Here is a 24,588-nt window from a genome sequence, read left to right as displayed (position 1 = left end):
GGGTTTTGAAGCACATACAAGAAGCACACACATGCAGCCTTTCTCTTTAAAGTGTTGCATACACATATGCTTTCACCAGAGTCCTCTACAAAAGTGGTTTTACAGGTCTAAAACATGAGGACTTGTGTTTAAAACTCAAAAGCACCATGCAGTTTTATGAATGTACTTGTATCAAAAACAGCAAATTTAAGAAGAATCTTGCCTATTTCAGTAATCACTTTTTGTTTTTTCTATGATAATGTTTTACATCATCAGTTTGAGGTGGATGCATGTTGTAATCAGTAATATTTTCCTCCTTTCTATTATGTGTTTTCAGAGAAGCCATGCGGAATTACCTGAAGGAACGAGGAGACCAAACTGTGCTCATTCTACACGCTAAAGTTGCACAGAAATCATACGGCAATGAAAAAAGGTAAATCACAGCTGTGACTGTTACATGATGGATGTTTCATGATATGCTTTTTGTAGGGTTACACCAAAATCTGTCCGCCCGAAGAGAACAAAGTCTGAAAATCTTGGCCAAAAGTCTTCACTTTAAAATCCAGATATAGAAACACTGATGGAGAAAAGGCAGCGTTTAATTGAAAAGATCCTTTAATTATATTTAATGTAAACTGTGACTGATGGTGATATGTTGGCGGTAACAAGGCTGTGCTTACAGTTGAGAAACGCACCTGTGTATACGTGTGTGTGCGACTGTCGCGGAGCACTTGAAGGGTAAAGATGTGCTTATATTGGCCAAAAGTCATTTTTCCATTTACAGAGTTGTAAATATTTCAAAAATATTATCTAATATTTTAAAAGTTGCTTGTGCCTAAATGTTATGGTAATAATACACTCACTGAGCACTTGATTAGGAACACTATGATCCTAATAAAGTGCCCGACATGGTCTTCTGCTGTTGTAGCCCATCTGCCTCAAGGTTCGACATGTTGTGCATTCTGAGATGCTATTCTGCTCACTACAATTGTACAGAGTGATTACCTGAGTTACCATAGCCTTTCTGTTAGCTCGAACCAGTCTGGCCATTCTCCGTTGACCTCTCTTATCAACAAGGCATTTCTGTCCACAGAACTGCTGCTCACTGGATGTTTTTTTGCTTTTGGCACCATTCGGAGTAAATTCCAGAGACTGTTGTGCGTGAAAATCCCAGGAGATCAGCAGTTACAGAAATACTCAAACCAGCCCATCTGGTACCAACAAACATGCCACGGTCCAAATCACTGAGATTAAAGTTTTCCTCCATTCTGATGGTTGATGTAAACATTAACTGAAGCTACTGACCTGTATCTGCATGATTTTATGCATTGCACTGCTGCAGCATGTTTGGTTGATTAGATAATCACATGAATAAGTATTTGTACTGGTGTTCTTAACAAAGTGCTAAGTGGGTGTATAGTATAATATAATGACATTGAGAATTTGTTTAATTATTCCAAACAAATTTTTTTTTATAAAATAATAATGTTTGGTTTTCATCCCAGTGAGTCCAAAATTTTCGGTTTTGGCCAAGAATTTTCATTTCAGTGCATCACTAGCTTTTTAAACTCTTACAATGTGAATTTTACAAAAACCTGTCAAGAACATGTCCGGGTCATTGATATTTTACTTTAAGAAAATAAAGCCTTTTGCATTTTGATGTAAACCCATTGACCTAATTCTTATTGCTGTAATGCATAAAAAATTTGATAATATTATAAAATATAATAAAATATTTCAACATCATAGTAATATTTGTTTGTTATATTGCTTTTTATGTGGATTCTTATTTTAAAAAATCATTGTATTACAGTACATTAAAAAAATAGTGTATTACAGTAATGAGAATCTTAAAAGTAAAAATTAAGTAACTTAAACTGCAAGATGACGACTTTAAGACATTACTGCATCATGTACTGTTGCAGCCTAATTTTCTGTAAAGCTGCTTTGAAACGATGCGTGTTGTGAAAAGCGCTATACAAATTAAAAGATGATACTTCACAAAATGGTTCCATTTTTTTAAACATTAGTTAACAACATTAGTTAACATGAACTAACAATGAACAATACTTTTATAGCATATAATAATCTTGGTTAATGTTAAATTATAAACTATGAACCAACAATGAACAATTGTATTTTTATTAACTAACTTTAACAAAGATTAATAAATGCTGTAAAAGTATTGTTCATTGTTAGTTCGTGATACCTAATGCATTAATTAATGTTAACAAATGGAACCTTTTTGTAAAGTGTTACCAATAAAAATGACTTGACCTAATGACCCTAAAAATAAGCTTAATTTTCTTTTTGCAAAATGTGATGCATTTATGCATTTATTTATTTGGGATTAAATATGACCTGGACATGATTTGAACTGATTGAACCAGACAAGAAAATTTGGTTTAAGGGAGTAAAGGAGAGATGAAGAGAGAAGAGGTGAAAGTAAAAGAGAAGGAAAGAACATTTACAAAGAAAACACAGTGTGAGAGAGAGGGGGTGTCATGAGCATAATAAGAAACCAAATAATGACGGGAAAGGAGAAACAAAATAAATAAAATTATTAAGAAGGAGAGTTGATATGAGACAGGGAAGTAAAGGAGAGAAGGTCAGCGGAAAGAGAGAACAAATGATAACTGTAGAGCAGAGACAAGTGGGAGGGAGAGGTGATCAGAGTGTCTGGGGAACTGATGTCACGGTTACATTTGGCTGAGACACAGCACTGTTGCTTGTCTGTGGTGTTGACAAAACCTGGACGCACATCAAGAGCAACAGAATGTCAAATGAAAAAAAGGGAAGTGTGCATTTCATGAAATGATATACACCGATCAGCCACAACGTTAAAACCACGTGCCTAATATTGTGTAGGTCCCCCACGTGCCGCCAAAACAGCGCCAACGCGCATCTCAAAATAGCATTCAGAAATACTCAACTCGTACTTAACATTATTTAATGCATTAGGAATGAACAGCATTTATTAATCTTTGTTAATGTTAGTAATAAAAATACAACTGTTCATTGTTAGTTCATTGTTAGTTCATAGTGCATTAACTAATGTTAACAAACAACTTTTGATTTTAAAAATGTATTACTATATGTTGAAATGAACATTAACCAAGATTATTAAATGCTGTTAATTTGTAGTATTGTACATTGTTAATGTTAACTAATGTTAACAAATAGAACCTTATTGTAAAGTGTCACCATTCATTGTTATAGTTCATATAATGCATTAATGCTAATGTATGTTAACTTATAAAACCCTACAATTTAAACATATATATGTTGAAATTATATACTAAGATTAATATGTATTGATCATTCTTACTTCATGTTAACTAATGTGGTTAACTAATGTTTATGAATACAACCTTATTGTAAAGTGTTATTGTTTTAGGTGTCCGATAGCTGAGATGCAGAACCTTGTTTATCAACATAGTTCTGACTAAATAATTTATGCTACAATCAAAGTTGCACTATGTAAGATTGTTTGGTTAAATGAACAAATTGCCATTATTGATTGAGTACATAAACAACCAGTGTTCAAAACAATGTTCTTAACTTACCCCGATTCACTAAGATAAGCCTATAAAAATTGTTTGTAATTTGAGCTGTTGGGTCCGATTTGGCACGAAATCGCAGGTTTGACTTGCATTCTTGCGTCATTACGTCATGTCAGTGAACATAAGAAAGAAGCGCTGGCTGTCTCGTTTCCATGTAAACAGTAGATGGCGGTAATGCACTGTTTTAGTTTTTTTTAGTCACACTCACACTGTTCAGGACAGCAATGAATGGATGGATTTTTATCTGTTTTCCGTTTGGCGAAGTTGTTTACCTGCTATAATGCTTGGATATGTTTCCTGGTAGGGTTGTTGAAGCTTATATTGCTTATCATGCTTGTATGAATCAAACAATACTCGTGTGTTAACCGATCGCGATATATCTGTGTTGTCGGGAGAAGTTTACTTATATTTATGACTTCTGAAATTGACTTGTAACACATTAAGATTAAGTTAATTTACTTGTGGACACCATTGTTTACTTGCATTGTTTACCAATAACCGATTAAATAGAAAAGTGTGAATATGGGGTAAAATATCTGTCTCTAGTATGTAGTAAAGCTGTGGTTTAAGGTGTCATTAATCCTTGAAACAACATTTAAGCAAGTGATGCATTTTCATTGCGTCGTCTCATAACAAATTGGTAAGAAATTACTTGAGATGTAAAAGACATTGCGCAACAGCAAGCACCAAGTTTAGAGATGAATCTTTTACAGTACAAAGACTGCCAATACGGAAAATCCTAAATAAAACACAAATAAAAACGTGTCAAACACCCTGGTTCGTGGGTGAAACATTATTGTTGTTAGATCTGTCCCCTTACCCATGTCTACAGCATGTTTCACTCTGACTCCACGGTGGATGTGGAACCACTGTTATTCCCCTTTTATTGCACCAGTTAACACACTTTCTGGACTATTAGTTGCAATTCTGTGTCATGAGTATTCCCCCACCTCATGTCTAGACAAACATTTCTCGCAGATGTGCGGTGAGCTGATAACATCACCCACAGACTTTAATGTCAAGTGCAGATTTCATGCTTCTGTGTTCAAGGTCGTGCTGATTAATATCTGTTCACTTTGATCATCTGGGCCACAATACACACAAATCATAAAAAGATGACTTGGCCTTAGAATATGGTGGGCCTTGGGATGTGGTCTAGTACAGAGGGTACCTGAAGTGTTGTTCTAGAGGTGTTTTGTGATTGGTTAGTTGAGTGAGGTCTCTGATTCTATTGGCTGAGCTCTGAGGTGTGCTAACTTAATAGGTTTGCTTAAGGTTTTGGGTCTGATTGAATGTATTTGATGTTTCTTGAGTTGATCATGGAAGTGTAAGCTGTTTCTACTCTACACGTGTTGTGCTGCCATCTAGTGCTTATTTGAAGTATTTCTCATGGGACTGGTAGGGATGTCTACATTGAAATCATTATACAGTAAACATCATTATATATAAAAATGGGTGTTAATGTTGGCTGAACAATTAATCAGGTCTTCTAATTTCGTTTTTACATCAGCTTGACCAATGTGCCCTAATTTAACAAATGTGGTCAGGGTCCCAAATTAAACTTTTGCCACACCTGCCAATGAGAAGTGAATTGAGAAATTTACAAGCCATATACACCAGCTGTGAAATAGTATTTGCATTTTATATATAATATATATGAAGACCCAGCGTGAATTTGTTCCTCATATTTTCATTTGATTACACATGTCGGCAAAAAAAAAGAATAAACTTTAGGCATTCTTGTTCAACTTCTGAAAGTATATTTTTAATTGCTGACATCAGATCAAAAAAAGCACAACCCATGTAATTCTTAAAGGGATAGTTCACCCAAAAATGTAAATAATTTGATCATTTACTCACCCTAATGCCATCCCAGATGTGTATTACTTACTTTATTCTGTAGTACACAAATTACAATTTTAAGAAGAATATCTCCGTTGGTCCATATAATTCAAGTGAATGGTGACCAAAACTTTGAAGCTCCAAAAAGCACATAAAGGCAGCATAAAAGTAATCCATATGACTCCAGTGGTTTAATCCATGTCTTCTGAAGTAATCCAATCGGTTTTGGGTGAGAACAGACCAAAATGTAACTCTTTTTTCACTGTACATCTTGCCATTCCAGTCTCTAGTCACGATCATGATTTCAAGCTCGATTACACTTCTTGGAGCTTGACGCATGCGCAGAGCGCTAGATGGCGCAAGGAAGTGTAATCAAGCTTGAAATCATGATCGCTAAGGAGACCACTGATGTCAAGATTTATAGAGGGAAAAGGAGGTACATTTTGGTCTGTTTTCACCCAAAACCGATTGGATTGCTTCAAAAGACATGGATTAAACCACTGGAGTCATATGGATTACTTTTATGCTGCCTTTATGTGCGTTTTGGAGCTTCAAAGTTTTGATCACCATTCACTTGCATTGTATGGACCTACAGAGCTGAAATATTCTTCTAAAAATCTTAATTTGTGTTCTGCAGAAGAAAGTCATACACATCTGGGATGGCATGAGGGTGAGTAAATGATGAGAGAATTTTCATTTTTGGGTGAACTATTCTTTTAATAAAGTTACCGGGCAAATAACTTCTTGACTCGCCTATGCCAATTTTACTCCTATTTGGTGCATGTTCTCTCTAAAAGACTTACATTCTAACTTTATTGTTGTGTTTTTGTAGGTTTTTCTGTCCTCCTCCATGTGTGTATCTGATGGGCTGTGGATGGAAGAAGAAGAGAGAGCAAATGGAGAGAGACGGCTGCACGGAGCAGGAGTCCCAGCCCTGTGCCTTCATTGGCATCGGCAACAGCGACCAGGAGATGCAGCAGCTAAACTTGGAGGGGAAGGTAATACACATATGCACTGATGCACAGATGTGGTGTTGAAACTGAAGCCAAAATTAAACTGCAACAGCTATCGAGGCGAGGCAACTTTGCACACAGAGCCAAAACAATAAAATTAGCATGCCATTATTTTTCTCATGAATACACAAATCTTGCCTCCTCCCTGCAGAACTATTGCACAGCAAAAACATTGTACATCTCAGACTCAGACAAACGCAAGCACTTCATGCTGTCGGTGAAGATGTTTTACGGGAACAGCACAGACATCGGAGTCTTCCTCAGCAAGAGGATCAAAGTCATCTCCAAACCCTCCAAAAAAAAACAGTCCCTCAAGAACGCTGACCGTGAGTCTGTCAAATATCCACAGTTTACATATTAAAGCATGGGTATATATTAATCCATGATGTGGGAAGATATGACAGAACGAATGATGGTGCTCCTGTAAAGGGATAGTTCACCCAAAAATGAACATTCTCTCATTTACTCACTTTCATGCCATCCAAGATGTGTATGGCTTTCTTTCTACTGCAGAACACAAACAAAGATTTTTAGGAGAATATTTCAGCTCTGTAGGTCAGTACAATGCAAGTGAATGGTGATCAAAACTTTGAAGCTCCAAAAAGCACATAAAGGAATCATAAAAGTAATCCATAAGAGATTTATATTAAAAAAGGACTTGAATATTGATCTGTTTCTCACCCACATGTATCATATTACTTCTGAAGACATGGATTAAACCACTGGAGTCGTGTGGATTACTTGTATGATGCCTTTATGTGCTTTTTTAATTTGAAATGTCTGGTCACCATTCACTTGCATAGAAAGGACCTACAGAGCTGAAATATTCTCCTAAAAATCCTCGTTTGTGTTCTGCAGTAGAAAGAAAGTTATACACATCTGGGATGGCATGAAAGTGAGTAAATGATGAGAGAATTTTCATTTTTGGGTGAACTATTCCTTTAATGGTGAATTTTATCCTGGAATGGGATAAATTAAAGGGATAGTTCACACAAAACTTAAAATTGTCATTTACTCACCCTGTTGTTTCACGTGTTGTTTCAAACCCAGATGACTTTTTTTCTGTGGAACACAAAAGTTATTTAGCAGAATCTTCACATTGCTCTTGAACTTGAATGCCATATTCCATGTCTTCTGAAGCCATGCAGTAGATTTGGGTGAGGAACAGACTATTATTTGCTGATAATCTTGCCAAAGATGAGTAAATGATGACATCATTTTTTATTTGTATTTTTTTTTATTTTTGGGTGAACTATCCCTTTATGCATTTAAAATGTAACGTAGTTTAATTTTACTTAATGAATATGGGGGTAGACTGAGTGTGTCCTTATAACCCAATAAACTTGTAAAATACTGTGTATTTTTTAGAAAGGATTTAAAGTTAAATTATACTTATGATGTTTAAATCCATTAGTTGCTTTACAGCTATGTACTGTATACACTTACCTTGCACTTAAATGTGCACTAACTTTAAAAACAAAATTTTGGACTAAAGTGCCAGTCTCTCTACCTATGTGATTACTTCTGACAGAGATATGGCTCTTATTTGTGTTCAGTCTGTATAGCGTCAGGAACAAAAGTGGCATTGTTTAATCGGCTTCGCTCTCAGACAGTCAGTACACGTTACCTGCACGTAGAGGGAGGAAACTTTCATGCCAGTTCACAGCAGTGGGGAGCCTTCTACATCCACCTCTGTAAGTCTAGCACACACCTCAGTTAGCACACACACACATACACTTGCACATCTGTGGGTTACACATAGGTACACACATATCATTGTTAATTACACACACTCGTACACTCATACAAAATTATTCACAGCTCTGTGGTGTAGTGTTGATGTCCTAATGGTTTAGGAACTGTACTGGTACCATTAATTGGACAGCTGCTGTAATCTCTTTTGTACATTCACAGTATGTAGTAGGCTTATATGTCTTTGTGCTCTCTCTAATATCTCTATAATAAATTGAAATATACTTTGGATTAAACAGTTGTAGTCAGAGCTGTTGCACACAAGGTAGCACATCTGCTCAAGATAAAATATGTTGGCTCAGGGGGACCAGAGTTCGAGTCTGGCCTGGGTCGTGTCCCAATCCTGTTCCTCTTCTCTCTTCCCGACTTTTCTGTCTGCTTCTACTATCCTCTAAAATAAAATACATTTTAAATATTTGATTTTAAAATATTAATGAAAAAAAGAAGTGGAGAGAAGATATCTAGTTTACTTTATACTCCGCATCTCAAACAAATCTGGGAACCACTTTACAATAAGGTTTCATTTGTTACCATTAGTTAATGCATTAGATATCATGAACTAACAATGAGCAATATTTTTAAATAGCAGTTATTTATTTTTGTTTCTGTTAACTGATAAAACGCAATTGTTCATTGATAGTTCATGTTAGTTCATATTGCATTATGTTAACATTTACAACCTTTACTTATAAAAATGTAGTAAATGCTGAAATTAACATTAACCAAGATTATTAAATGCTGTAAGAGGATTGTTATTCATGTTAACAAATGTAGTTAACTAATGTTAATAAATGGAACCTTATTTTAAGTGTTAACCAAAACTGAAAAACAAATATTTGTTGCCATGGACCTTGCAAACTTCTCCAGCAAAATTCTAGAAAACTAGTTCTTCAACAGAAGCGCTCAATGTAGCAGGCTGGTACCTTGTGGAATTTAATTTATTTATTTTGTCCTGATGAACAGATAAAAACCTGTAAAACCTGACTAGGGTTGTAACGACTCTACTTATTATAACTAATCCTGCCGATTCATATGCATCGATCTTGAAATATATTTTTTGAATTGAGGATCATTTGTTTTGGATATATGAATATGGAATACTTTTCTAGTTATGCTCAGCTCTAAAATATTTTTTTTTGGTACTAGGAATGCACCGATGAGGATTTTTACAGCCAATACGATCACCGATGTTCTTGTCGCCTATTCGGCTAATCCCGATCCTTTCACCTTTTATCAGGATCTCTGTCATAACTGGCTATATGTAAGCTTTCTGCACACTGTCACTGTTAATTACATTTTCCTCTTCCCAGTAATATCACTTTGCCTAGTTTTTGCTGACAAAAACAGTTTTAAAAGGCTTATTAAAAAAGCTTGAAAAAAAAAAACATTTTAAATCAAGTATTAGCTAACAAAATATTCTCTGTATAAAAATAGATAAAAAATGAAGCTTAGTGTCAAACTGAAGACAAACTGATAACCCATAGGTGCAATTAAACAATGTGACATTTGTGGTTATTGATTCAACTTTAAGTCTTAAACAAGTCATTAGTGCTCTTTGCCCAAATAAGTGTCCTAGTGTTAATTACTATAGTAATTACACCCTCCATAGTATTAGCACAATGTGCAGACTTTTCAGACGGTCCCTTACCACACCCTCCACAGCATCAGCACATTTTAGCACAATGTGTGAACTTTTCAGATGACACCTTACCCACCGCAGGCAAAAATTCCTACTTTATTTTAACGATCTGGAATGATTTCGCCGTGACACCATCTGACCAGCTTAAATATGGTACAGATCGTCTCACATATTGATTTGATATGGGACGCATCATTTTATCTTTAAATATGGGACAATTCCGTAGCTGGTTTCAGTAATGAGGCATGCAGAATAATTCAAGCCAAAACTGTAGTTGCAGTGCACTGAGCTCTGTGGAACTAAGTAGCTAGCTAGCTAACCCAGCTAACATAAGTTAAATGCTACTGAACCATAGCTGATGTGTAACAGTTAAAAATCACAACATACCTCTGTCTATGGGTTTTCCAGTGCCTCACAAAATTGGACGTTGTTGATGAAGCGTCTGTAATTTTTAAACCACAGGTTCTAATGTTGCAGTCATTTTGTTGCCTTTGATATTGTATTTTTATATCCAAATTAAATTACCTTTGGTATCATTTTGGCTGTATCATCCTTGAATACGCAATCTTCAAACTTGGTCCTACTCTCGTGGAAGTTGATTTGTTGGTTCTCTGATTGGTTGAATGTGGAGTGTGGAAATACAGATTTTAAAATCAAACGAATTGTTTATTGGGGAAATGAATCATTGATTTGCTGCACATTTTTAAATGTACAACACTGATCTTTGGTTTTAGAAGGTATAAAGTCTTTCCAAGTCAGAGAGCTCGAGTCCAAGTCAAATCGCATTTCATTGTTGTCAAGTCGCAAGTCATCAAATTTGTGACTTGAGTCCGTGTCAAGTCCAAGTCATGCGACTCGAGTCCACAACCCTGATTATATTTAATACATTATGGTATCTTAATATTGTATAAAGAATTATTATATTTATAAATTCCTGCCCTTAGTTGGATGATTGTATTAAGTTAATTTTTCACTTGTTGCTGCTTGAAATGACCAAAGATCAGCCATGCAAGTCTATGTGGCACAAGCTGATAGGTTCTTTGACTTATTATCTGTTAGTCAGTCGGCTCGCTCACATATGTCATGTTAAGCCAATTGGCTCGCATGGGGTAAGCTGATTGGTTCTCTGACTTGCGTCTCTCCTTGTGTTTTAATTAAATGGCTCAATTTTGCAGTTAAGCTGGTTTCTCTGCAGTGCACTGTGAGTTTTTTTTTCTCTGAAAAGGCCATATTGCTCAGGTTTGCTGGGAGTTCCTTCTGTCAGCTTGTACATTAAGGCCGGCTTTGGCCATGACACATAGAAGCACTTCTGCAAATCTGGCTGGCACACATCGCTATCTTAGGTCATTAGATTAAATAAATCCACACATAGCTAGTTTAAGTCACTAGTTAAAGAATGTCCATGAGCTTGCTTGTATGAATAATCCAATTTTATATCTTGTTAGATGTCCAGAACAAAATATGCAGTCCAGCAGGAAAAGCTAGACAATTAATCGGAAATATATGTTATCGACTTTTGATGATAAAATGTTATATACCTTTGCAAAAAGTACAATCTCCACTTTCTAATATCACCTAGACTGAGCTTCTAGTCTACTCAGAGGCCGAGATATTCAATGAAACAATAGGCCCGTTCCCACCTACAGTCCTGGTACTTTTCCTTTAGTAGCTTTCTAGGTGAGAACTTGTACGAGGAACGGAACACCCGAGGAGACTTTTTCCCCTGTTGCATTCGCATTCACATAGTTACCACCGTAGTGACATCATCTAGTATTGACCATTTTTCTTCTGCCGTGGTTGGAATGGGCGATGCAATAGCAACAACACCAAAATCAACAACACCGACGGAGGACGCCGGAATCGGATGTTGAGAAGCACTATAAACCTATTTTTCAACACAATCTTTTACAATAAATGCTTTTATGATTAAACATAAATTACTGTACTGAAATACTCATTGACTTAAAAAATACATCTTGATGCAAGCTATCATACAGTAACAGGCATGCAATACTTCCCTCATGTAAACTAGATTTCATGATGGTTTAGTGTATAATAGAGTTCAATGACCCACTCTCGATAAACATCTGTTTATTTATATCTGTCATTCCAGGAAAAATTCGATGTAGTAATCCAGAAATCACGTTATTTTCTGTATAGTCACACAGTACAAACAGTACAGATGCAATGAAAACTCAAAGCATCTCCCGATGAAATCACACACACACACACACACACACACACACACGTGAAATAGGTGATCCTCTTTGTATACTTTGTTGGGTTATTTTATTTCTAGCCTGCTACTCAGAGGTAAATTCCTCTTGAGTAGCAGGCTAGCGGGTAGTTGTTTACTAATGGAGGCTGTGGACTCAATGCTTTGTGTGTCATATGTTTTTGACCAATCACAGGCTGCAGCACCTCCCACAGTCCCTATACGCCCCCAAAGTACCTACTCTGGAGTAGGAGCTAAAAATCCCCCGAAAACGGTTCTGAGGAACTATAGTTCTTTAGGTGCGAAAGCGGCGAAAAGTACTAGTCCTTAGGGAAAGTACCTAAAACAGGCTTTAGTACCTGCAGTGGGAAAGGGCATAATGGGGGTGGTGCATTTACTGCAAACTAGACTGAATGTCTATGGATGAGCACTTCTGTGTATAGAGCTCCACCTACATTTCTGATCTGCATATTGAGATGGAAGGTGATAGAGGAAAAATTTTGGAGGCAGGTAGAGTGAACAGAACCAGAATTACATGCTTACAAATTTAGGACAGCAACAGTTTTTTTTTAAACTTCTGTTTATCATAAGATTTCAAATGTATACAATATTATTTATACATAATTAGTCTTTTTTTTTTTTTTTTTTTTTTATGAAAAATGAGAGACTTTTTTTTTATTTTGACAAATAGTGAGCTTTAATTTTGAGTTTGAAAAATTGCAGGCAGCAGCCCAAAAATGCTCCATAGTTGAAGAGGTTAAAGAATATGATATATGCATTGAAAAAAATACAGAATCGAATTGTTTATCAAAGTACATTGTGTATCGAATCCAATTGAATCGTTCTTAATGAATCGAATCAAAAACCTATGAATCGTGAGTTGAATCAGTTAGGTTTCAACCCAAAGGTTCACAACCCAAACCCTGACTCTTGTAAATTACATACAGTAAAGCCAGCCAATCAGATTGGAGCTGGTCGTTGTGAGAAAGCTCTTGTCATTTTAGTGTGCAATATGCATCAAATGGTTCTTGAACAGAGTGTGGGTATGCCGCCTGAGGCTTACACTAAATACCAAAGTAGCCAATTGTTTTACTGTTGTATTTCAGTGGATGACGAGGAGTCAGAGGGGGAGGAGTTCACTGTGCGAGACGGCTACATTCACTATGGCCAAACTGTCAAACTCGTGTGCTCTGTGACGGGGATGGCTCTGCCTAGACTGGTAAGACCCTGTCAGTGCAAGTGCTCTATTCATCTAATAATTTATTTTCTATGTTTTGTTTTGTCACTTTAGGAAGAAAGCTGCTTGGAGACATTAAAAAAAAAAAGCAATTTATGATGTTTATGTCATACTTGTGCTAATACTCTTATCAACCCTCGTTCCTTCTTCCTCTCGCTGTCTTCTTCCCACACACACAGATCATCCGTAAGGTGGATAAGCAGACCGCCTTGCTGGATGCAGATGACCCAGTCTCTCAGCTGCATAAGTGTGCCTTTTACCTGAAGGATACAGAGAGGATGTACCTGTGCCTTTCTCAAGAGAGGATCATCCAATTTCAAGTGAGAGATGTGCACTTGCATGCCAAAAAAGTTATTAGTAGTGATAGACAGACATCTGTGCCAGGCCAATACTTATCCGTTTTGAGATTATCTGCATCGGCTTATAACTGTGCCTGATTAGCCGATTAACATCAGCAATTCTGTATACATCTAAATTGTAGTAAGATTTTAAGGTACAGTACCTTTTATCATTTGCCACTTTATTACTTTTATTGCTTCATCTGGTAAATGTTGGAAAATAAAAGCATGTGAAAATGTGTACCCTGTATTTGTGCTCTTGCAGGCCACTCCATGCCCAAAGGAACCAAATAAAGAGATGATTAATGACGGTGCCTCCTGGACAATCATCAGCACTGATAAAGCAGAATACACCTTCTATGAGGGCATGGGCCCTGTACACACACCTGTAACACCTGTGCCTGTGGTCGAGAGCTTACAGGTAACACACACATTTAGCCATCAAAATGAGGACATACCATAGAGCGCAACAGTCTGGTTCCCAGAAGTAAAAATCCCATAATTTTTTTTTTTCCCATAGACGTATTGATTTTTTAACAATAACTTATGAACCTTCAACCCTTCTTTGTTTAAAAATAATGACAACTGTGGTGTTCCTGTCAAAAATGACCCGTAAAGAGTACAATAGATTTGCAGTAGATTTACAGCACACTCATCTATTAATTATGAACTTGATAATTGACTAGGCTTACCTACATGTTTTCACACTGAATACAGGCTTGTATAGTAGAATTTGAATAGGAAAGAGTGCCACCTATATGTGGGTTATGGTACTACTCGTGTACAATAGATATAAAGTAAATCCTTACTGTTAGAAAAACAGAATCATGGTTTATATTCTGCAACATTACAACCAAAGGAATATTGCAAAAAAAGAACATATTATTGTACAACAAATACATTGTCAGCATTATCAAATCAACATTGTAAAGTTGAACAACTAGAAATAACTGATAGTGTGTAGGTGTTTTTGAAAGAGAGAGAGAGAGAGAGAGAGATTTTTTGAAACTCTTCACTCATGAAAACCAGCATTATTTATCCCCGGGCACTGCCGGCCCTGCCTATTAAGCGACATATGTGACTGCCTAGGGCTCCCATGGCCACCAGGGGTCCCCCTACCACGGGTTTATTATAGCCAAATAATTCTTTGCAATAAGTGTTAATACAGTATCACTGGGCAAACAGCCCGGCTGTATGCATGCCAATAATCCGATGGAACCTATCAAAACTATTACAATTATTGCATATACTTCGAAGAAAAGACATGTAGGGATAAGTACATGATTTTTACCTTCTCCAGCCTAAGATCTGATGTGACGACATTAGTAAGACAGCAGGTTAGTTACATGTGCGATCTGGGTTCAAGTCCGCCAATTTCACTATTCTCCCCTTATCAATCCTTGGAAGTGAAGACAGACAGTGGCTGTACATGCCATTGAAAAGTCATTTATTTTAAATAAAAATGAAAACAAAAGGTGTAAAGAAAGCATCTAAGGGGAGTGTCATATCACTGAAAATAGCCTAAATGCTGTGTTCTCGTCATGATCGGGGGGGGGTCACTAAAGGTCGGGCTGTGCAGAGAAGGGGGTCGGATGGGCACACGCAGTCCTTTCCCGGTCTGGAACACGTGGTTTGTGGCTTTTTTCAGCGGCTCGGCATTTCACGGGCCAGCTGAAAGCGAGGGTCATGGCGGAGACTCGGTTACCCGTTTCCTGGACCTGAAGAGGCTGCTCTAAAGCCACACTTTACATTTAAAGACAGCAGTGACGAGGTACCATTACGTGACACATCAAGTGCGGTTCTTCCAACTGCCAGCGATGTAGTTAAGTTCAGTCACAATACTTAAAATAAACTGATGTTGTTATACTGTTTTATTATTCACTAGTGTGTAAATAACATATGCCACTATTTACAGCAAGTGTTCATATTATCTACTGTCGCCTCCCGTACCTTCATTTGGTAATTTAATTCTTACTTATTCATTTGCACAGAACTTCATTAAATATATTTAATAATTTGTGCATGTGATATGTTTTTTTTTTTTGTTTGTTTTAAAAATTATTTTCATTCTTTTTTGAACTTCTGAAGTAGATGTACCTGTGCTGATAAAACTACAGTTGATAGTTTTGCATTTTTAAGATTTATGCTTTTGAATAAATAGACCTGTTTATTTGGACAATGTAAGCTTGCTTAGTTATTGATGTTGGGTGTGTTTGAATAGCTGTACTTGTAGGTATGGCGGCCCCATTTTGAAAATCTGCTTAGGGCCCCCAAAATGCTATCTGCCCCTTGGTCAGATTTGACCCTTACATAAAAGGTGTAGACAAAGTTTGACATTCTATAAATATAAACAAGTATTATAAAAAGCTAAAAAATGTTGTTTGTTTTTTTCAACTGTGACTTCTCTTATTAAACTTATAAAACTCTTATATGTAAGAATATTTAGCAATAAATGTAAAATATATTGGTTTTTATTCAGTGATTGTAGTTTGTGTCCTCGCGAAATACATTAGGTTATCTTTTTGTCTGATTTTTAAATACTTTTTTGCTTCAAATGAACATTTTTAATGTTGCGATTCACTTTGAAGCTGGTTGGTTTGGTTCATGGCTTATAACTCTTTTATGAAGGATTTTATGAAAAGCCGATGGAAAAAATAAGTGGAAAAAATGCTTCAGGAACCCAGACGGCTGAAAAAGTGGGCGGGTACTGTTGTGCTCTATTGTTTACATGTGAATCTAATTTAAAATCTGTAAACCAACCCTACTTCTGACAGAAAGCACTTTTTTTTGCACTTTTAGAAAAAATAAATCGGAATAATTTTTCCAAATGAGGACGACCCCAATTGTTCCCAAAGGGAGGTTTTGTCAGATTTAGCTAACTTCAGGGGACAAAGACACACACAAAACACTGGGAAAATACAGTAAAGCATGCATCTCTTACTCACATTATCAAGTCTACACCTACATCTGAGAATTTCCGTGTGTGTGTGTGTTTGAGCAGTTAAATGGTGGTGGAGATGTAGCAATGCTGGAGCTAACAGGACAAAACTTTACTCCAAATCTACGTGTGTGGTTCGGTGATGTCGAGGCTGAGACCATGTACAGGTATGACACCAGTTTGGACTTGCATATTTATAATAAAATACATCCATGGGACACCGAATTAAGAAGCCAGGAGGATTTGTAATTGTTCTTTATAATATCCTTGTAGGGAAATGAATTTGCTGAATACGCTTACACAACATATTTATATTAAAGAACTTTATATCTTTGTTTTTAGGCGTGATTTAGATCTTTGCAATAAGCATGATTTTGTAGCCTCATAAACCTGTTTGATGCTGCAGTAAGATTGGCATGTTAAGCATGGCATGTTAAGATTTGTTCATTGAAATGCTTCAAGCTAGTAAAGGCCAGGTGAACAAGACCCCACAAGTATTGATTAAAGATATAGTTCACCCAAAAATGAAAGCTCTTTCATCATTTATTCACCCTCAGGCCATCCCAGATGTGTAGGACTGACTTTCTTCTGCAGTACACAAATGAAGATTTTTAGAAGAATATTTCAGATCTGTATGTCCATACAATGCAAGTATAAAGGGTCCAAAACTTTGAAGCTAAGAAAGCACATAAAGGGAGCATAAAAGTAATCCATATAACTCCAGAGGTTAATTCAATGTTTTAAGAAGCGATATGATAGGTGTATGTGAGAAACAGATCAATATTTAAGTCTTTTTTTTTTTTACTATCAATCTCCACTTTCACTTTCACATTCTTCTTGTGTTTTTGGCGATTCGCATTCTTTGAGTGTATCACCACCTACTGGGCATGGAGGAGAATTTATAGTAAAAAGGGACTTAAATATCGGTCTGTTTCTCACCCACACCTACATATCGCTTCTGAAGATATAGATTTGACCACTAGAGTCTTATTGATTACTTGTATGCTGCCTTTATATGCTTTTTGGAGCTTCAAAGTTTTGGACCCTGACTTGCATTGTATGGACCTACAGAGCTGAAATATTCTTCTAAAAATCTTCGTTTGTGTTCTGCAGAAGAAAGAAAGTCGTACACATCTGGGATGGCATGAGGGTGAGTAAATAATGAAGAAATAAAATTTTTTGGATGAACTATCCCGTTATTCTTTGCTTAAGCCTTTTGCGGTCATTAAAAGCAAATATGTACTTTCATTACCTGCGTCAGTTAAATATATCACAGGCATTGAAACAAACTGAATTATTAATTGACAATATTGCCTCTGTAGGTGCGGAGAAAGCATGCTCTGCGTAGTTCCTGACATCTCGGCGTTCCGTGAGGGTTGGCGATGGGTGCGGCAGCCGGTGCAGGTCCCAGTAACGCTGGTCAGAAATGACGGTATCATCTATTCCACAACGCTCACGTTCACGTACACGCCTGAACCCGGTCCTCGTCCACACTGCAGCGCAGCCGGAGCTATCCTGCGAGCGGGCAACACCAGTTTGCTTTCAACGACCGGTAACAGCACGGGAGGGAATGGAGAAACAGCACCTTACGGCACCAACAGCACGACTAACGCCGTCACAGCGTCGTCGTCTAATGCACCCGCAGCTTTGGTGTTATAACACATGCAGCAACGCTTACAAACTTGCAACATCCGATGTGTGAAAAAAATTACTACATTACAAACTGTTTGAAAAAGTGCTGCATATTGATTTTAAGAATAACATCCCTTGACAGAGGAGACGGAAATCAAGGATTTCGCTAATTTATGGGGGAAAACCTGTGGCAAGGACAAAATATTTGATATATGGTTCTCCTGTGCCCTCTAGTGGATTTCTCCAAGGAGCCGGTCTGGTGCTAGCAATACAGTAGACAATGCCTGAGATCAGACTCCTTATTGGCAGAACACCAGCACCTATTAAAAGGTGCAGAAGAGACCACAGCAATGATACATCAGCAATGTAAAAAAAAAAAAAAAAAAATGCATCAATTGACATTCTGTTTCTTCCCTTCCGTTTAGTCTCTTGTTTCTTCCTTCTGGTCTGAATGTGTGATTGGGCAAGATGTATCATAGCCTGGAAGGTTTAAACTCTTCAAAAAAGGGTCGCATTTAAATTGTGAAAATAACAGTTTTTATGGACCAAGGATATTGTATAAGCTTTTGTGAAGGTACATTTTACTCCATACCTTTTTAACAAATAGTATGCTTTTGTTACCAAATAGGTTCTATTCTTCCTGAGGTTTCACCTTTTTGTTGTTTGTCCATTTGACTTTTGTATATAGCTACTTTCATGTTGTTTGACAAACATCTGTTTGCTCAGATCCATCGGTTTTGATACTTTGTATTTTTCTAATATCGTTTTTTTTTTTTTTTTTCTCAGTTCGATTTAGTTGTTATAATTTTGCATTTGGGAGAAACTCAGAGGGCCTATTTTTTATCATTCTTTTTTTTTTTTTTTTTTTTTTGTAAGTCTTTAAAAAGAAAGAGCTTTAAGCAATGCCTCTGCCTTGTCTGCATTACATTATGCGCTATGCTTCCTTTAAGCATTTCATCGACATCTCACAAAAGGAACAATGCCATCTTCCTATGTCTTATTTGGGAATCTAAACCAGAAACCATGCGATACACTGTATAATATAGATGCCTATTATAGGTCAAAACGGTAGCCATAGTGTAGTACATCTTGTATGTTCTAGAGCACACGTAGGTTGTCACATATCAATAATCGAAAAATTGCGCTGCAGTTGGATGTTTTTAATATGAAAGTTCGTACAAGAGTTAAGACTTCTACCATTATCCATTTAAGTGATGTTTTGTAATGTTTCTTTTGAAAAAATCCATTTTTTGTCTTCCAAACTTACATTTGCATTTTGTAAAATTGTCTAAAAAAATGAGTGATTTGGAGATATACTCTACCATTAGATGTGGCCTTACTGTAAGGGTTCCAGGTTCAGTTCACCCCTTTAAAAAGGAGGTTGTCAAACCTGACCGGTGGAACCAAGCCTTGCATTTTGAACATTTTACATGGGATTTTTGATATTTAAACGTTGCTCCCTAAACGTTCTTTCGTTCAGATTGAAAAGATTTAAATGTGTTTTAGAAATGAACATACCCAAAGATATTATATTGCATTGTTGTCTCTCTCTTTTTTAATATTTGAAGAGTATTTAGGGATTTGTGGCCTCTCGCTCTCCAAACGTAGGAAGCTTTACTCCATTGGTCATTTGATTTGTTTATCGTGGCCTTGGTGAGACTAGAATTAATAGCAAAAATAAAACTAGCCGTAATTAACTCATCAACCAGCACTAATAGTGTTTTGTGACTTTCTTTTTTTATGTACAGTAATTTAACTTTTGAATTGTATGTCTACTTGTAAAAAAAAAAAAAAAAGAAAGAAGAAGCTAAAACCTAAAGTATACTTCAGTTCTGACGCGAACGCTTAGCGTCTGCGTACAGTCGAATGCGAGCCTTTCGAAATATACTTCATTTGCCTGCACGCACATACACAGATGGTTACCGCATGTGCACTATGACTGCAATGAGATACTAGACTATTTTTCATCAGAAGTTTAGACACGAAGATGTCTTCATATTCCTTCAGACTCGAGTTTTACAAATGCAGGTCTCTCCAGACCTCCTAACACAGGTGTTTACTGTTGTTGTTTCCAGCTTCATCTCCTGTTGTTTAGCGGTGATTACATCTTCAACGGCTCAAATAATTCCATGCGCATACTGCGCATTCAAAGACGTGGTTTCAAAAAGCGGGCTGCGCACGTTCAGTGCTCGAGCACTCTGCTGATGACGAAATTTGCGTCACACATCCTGTACGCGAACTCTTGCGCCGGGTTCACACATCCTCCGTGAGCGAGGTGCGAGCGGCGGGTTTTCGTTTCGCCGCCCATATTAACAGACTACACCATTTACATTGCAAGCGTGAGTCGCGAGGTGACGCATCCCAGAAGCGTCCCAGATGCGGCAGTGAGCGGATAGGCTCAACGCTGAAACTATTTTTGCCGCGTGGCTCATGCTGAGCCAAGGGCATAGCCAGGAAATTACTTTTGGGTGGGCCTCAGTAAAAATGGATGGGCCAAGTCAATTTTTTTAATCCAAATTTTCCGTAACAAAAGAGAAGCGGCACAATCAAACAGTTCTTTCACATTTTCAGTAATCAGAATTTATGCATTTTTCAAATGATTTTAGAAATATATATTTGAAGTCAAAGAATAATCTCTAATATTCTGGGTGGGCCTGGGTCCACCCCAGCCCACCCTTGGCTACGCCACTGAGCTCAACAGCTCCGGTTGCAGTACAACAGTAAAATAATCAGGAGATTATAGAAAAGACACAAAAGCAAATGAAAATTATTCAAACCGAACCTATAGTACACTACAGTTTATATGTCTTCATGCAAGTAAACTGAATAAAATAACTTAATAAAGGAAATAATTAATAAACTGCCGGACCTTTTGCCATTCAGTGTATATTGATGAACAGTATAGACAACATTAACCAATCACAACCAAGTGTGCTGATAAAGATGAAGTGCACGTGACTGCCCGCTGTTGTCCTTGAAGCAACAATAACCTCAGCTTATGACCTTATTAAAGAAAAACCTTGCCGTAGGACCCCATAGATAACTTTATTTTCTGCGCAGAGGCAATGCTGTTTCTCGTAGATGAGACGCGGCCAGTGTGAACGTCCAATACGACTGCCCCGCTCGGAGGATGTGTGAATCCGGTGTCAGCGTTCGCGTCAGACTGAAGTAAACTTTGGGCTTAAAAGAAAGAAAAACCACCTTCAGCTATTTTGTTATTCTTTTTCAGTGTGTTTGTGTCTATGGCTCTTAACGCAGTTATGTCCTTTTGGTGTATCCTGTCAGAACAGTTGGGTGTTTAGTGTCCAAATTTGTTTGAACTTTTATATGTTACTGTCCTGATAGTGAACAGACATCGTTGGACTAGAAACATGGAAGTTACTGGCCTATAAATGTGTCTCTCTCTCTCAAAGATGTAAGCATACAGCAATACTGTATAGGTCACTTTGTGTGTCTTGGTGTGTGGAAATAGCCACTGATTTTCACCAGCCTGATCCACAGTTTATGTGGTCATGAAGAACAGCTGGCTCAACTGGAGTCATATTCACTTTCTTTTACACTTGTTCATACTAATTTAGTCCGACACCTTTTTTGGTAGATTTTTAGATTTGTGTTGATCCTACACTGTCTTCCTAACTTGGAAAATCTGTAGTGTAGTACATGTCGTTGACCTGTCAAAAAGGCAATACTCCAGCATTGTATGTAGTATATTTCTGGGAAAAAACTGTAACTTGAATGTTTTTTGCAAAAAAAAGTTCACTTATTGCCTCCACTAGTTTTCTTTTATACCCCTTTTCTGCTAAAAATGTCTTTATCCTTGGCGTCCTCTTCGCAAAAATCTTCCACGAGGTAGATTTAGCTTCTGAATTCTTGAAGATGCCCTAAAACTCTTGCACTCGGTTTGCCAGAATTTTTTGCATAACAAACCATACTCGACTTTTATTTTATCATATACTTGCAATATCAATTGCACACTTCCATTTCGGGGAAAGAATGGACACATTTATGCAGAAGTTTTCCCATTATAGGCCATATGTCAGCAATGTTGAACTTCCACAATAAACAGTCCGTTTTAGTTCCTCACATTTGATGTTGTCTAAGTTTTTTGTGGAGGAAAAAAGTGTCATTGTGAGAGCTTACCATAAAATGTGGTATTGTATTTTTCTATTGTTTTATTTTTTTAATTATTTTTAAAATGCTTCCCTTGATTTATATGGTTTCCCCACACCAAAAAGAAAGAAAAATTGCTTTAAGCCAGTCCGCCTTGAAATGTGACAGCATTGTTGAAACAGTTCCTACATAAACTAAAGAAAGCTGTTTGTCATTTAAGACCCATTTATCCACTTTGACTTTATCATGTGTTTTTGTTTGCATAGCACAATATATCGTCATTTACACATTTTTAAACCGTTTGGTCACTCTGAATGCTGCCTATGTTCCACATTTTGTTTACATTGTGGTAAAGTGCATTTTTTTTGCTCTCTGAACAAACCAATTGACAATCTTGCTGTTTTTTACTGTTTACATTGATTTTTATTTTAAGGTGTTGAGCTTTAGAATGAAGGATTTGTTCAATCCCATATCTGAAACTGACATTGTTAAACTTTGTATTTAAATTGACTGGATGACACATTTTTAGTTCCAATTCTAGTTATTTTCAGTCAATCATTAAATCAGTTGAAGAGGTCAAACATTGTTTTTATTTAGTGTCAGAGGCATGTATATATGGATTATGTACCGAGCCTTAAAAACACATTTAATGGCAAACCTGAGTAAACAAATGATCTGTTTTATATTAGTGTGTGATCGATTTTCAGAGTCAGCTGGCGTCATTTCTGTGTTTCTGCTGTTTTATATCTCTCATTGAACTCTTCCAAAAAAAATAAATCTCTTTTTTTTTTTTTCTAAATGAGCTCTGATCAATGTAAAGGTGATGATAGGTGTATGTCGTCTAATATGCCAAATGTCTTAGACTTGCTTATCAAACATGGCACGAGATGCAGCTTTTCAAAAATACCGCAATAGTTATGAAGAAGAGGATGGAGGGGGGAAAAAAGATAAAGGCTTACATCACACCGTAGTAATACATACTGGTAATTGTAAAACCTACTCTTTTACAGAATTTCATGTTGTGTTCATATTCAATGACTAAATAGCAAGAGCTTGAATTGGTCATAATGTTATCTTGCTTTGCCAAAATTTTAATTAGGCCACCACGTTTTCCATTTGCCATCAAGAAGGTACAGAGTTAACACTTCATTGCAAAGTAATACAACTGTAATCTTTCCACTATTTTTGCACTTGGAGTAAACCACTTGTGTCACATTTGATTAGTTGTTTAGAAAGTGTAAAGTTCACTTTTCATGTACAGAAATTCTGGTGTGCCTAATTTTATGCTCTGTGCTTGGCTTTATGTGTGCACTTCCTCCTCCACACTTCTTAAAGGGATAATTCACACAAAAATGAAAATTGATTTTTAGAAAAATATATCAGCGCTGTAGGTCCATACAATGCATGTAAATGGTGGCCAGATTTTTGAAGGTCCAAAAAATATATTAAGGCAGCATAAAGGTAATCCAGATGACTCCAGTGGTTAAATCCATATCTTCAGAAGCGAGTAGGTGTGGGTGAGAAATAGATCAATATTTAAGTCCTCTTTTACTATAAACTCTCCTCCCTGCCCAGTAGGTGGTGATATGCACGAAGAATGCGAATCGCCAAAAAGTGAAATTGGAGATTTATAGTAAAAAGAACTTAAATATTGATCTGTTTCTCACCCACACCTATCATATCCCTTCTGAAGACACGGATTAAACCACTGGAGTCGTCTAGATTACTTTTATGCTGCCTTGATGTGCTTTTTGGTCAAGGTTCTGGTCACCATTCACTTGCATTAAACTGACCTACAGATCTGAAATATCCTTCTAAAAATCTTTGTTTGTGTTCTGCAGAAGAAAGAATGTCATACACATTTGGGATGGCATGAGGGTGAGTAAATGATGAGAGAATATTCATTTTTGGGTGAACTATCCCTTTAACTTTTCACTTCCTGTTTGTCTGTAAGTCAGTCTTCTGTTTGTTTCACTTTTGCTCTTTTTCCTTCTCAGTCTGTTGTAGTTATACTATTCAGAGGTATCAGTATGGTAGCAATCTCTGTCCTTCATGGGCACTGATGTTAGGATCATGTGCCCTGCGTGAACCAAGGGGGCAGTTTAAAAAAAAAAAAAAAAAAAAAAAAAATATTTTTCATTTGTCTGATTGATTTTGTACATATTGCACCTGCTCAGTGCCATATGTGATGAAATAATAAAACTGCAATATTGGCATAAAAAAAAAAAAAAAAACTAAATAAAAGTGAGATTTATTTCCTTTGTATTTCTTTCTTATTCAGTGGTTTTACTACAGCAACCTACAAGACCTGACTGAATAGACTTGAACTT

The 24,588-nt window shown here is 36.8% G+C and overlaps 1 protein-coding gene across 3 annotated transcripts in view; it reads left to right on the top strand.

Moving 5' to 3' along the window:
- The window catches only part of LOC127452327 (recombining binding protein suppressor of hairless), an 82,630-nt gene extending 58,109 nt beyond the window's left edge, over positions 1-24,521 (top strand). For all 3 annotated transcript variants that reach the window (XM_051717736.1, XM_051717743.1, XM_051717751.1), the window contains 9 exons: positions 317-412; positions 6,217-6,382; positions 6,549-6,723; positions 7,954-8,091; positions 13,110-13,222; positions 13,420-13,560; positions 13,844-13,999; positions 16,580-16,683; positions 17,839-24,521. In XM_051717736.1, coding sequence (XP_051573696.1) covers positions 317-412; positions 6,217-6,382; positions 6,549-6,723; positions 7,954-8,091; positions 13,110-13,222; positions 13,420-13,560; positions 13,844-13,999; positions 16,580-16,683; positions 17,839-18,175 — 1,426 coding nt within the window. In that variant the 3' untranslated portion in view covers positions 18,176-24,521. The remainder of the gene's footprint in view (positions 1-316; positions 413-6,216; positions 6,383-6,548; positions 6,724-7,953; positions 8,092-13,109; positions 13,223-13,419; positions 13,561-13,843; positions 14,000-16,579; positions 16,684-17,838) is intronic.
- The last annotated feature ends 67 nt before the right edge of the window (positions 24,522-24,588 follow it).

Source organism: Myxocyprinus asiaticus, chromosome 2 (genome assembly GCF_019703515.2).
Source record: "Myxocyprinus asiaticus isolate MX2 ecotype Aquarium Trade chromosome 2, UBuf_Myxa_2, whole genome shotgun sequence".
In the NCBI taxonomy this organism is placed as follows: Eukaryota; Metazoa; Chordata; class Actinopteri; order Cypriniformes; family Catostomidae; genus Myxocyprinus; species Myxocyprinus asiaticus.
The sequence above is the reverse complement of the archived record's forward strand: the minus strand, read 5'-3'. Positions and strand labels throughout refer to the sequence as shown.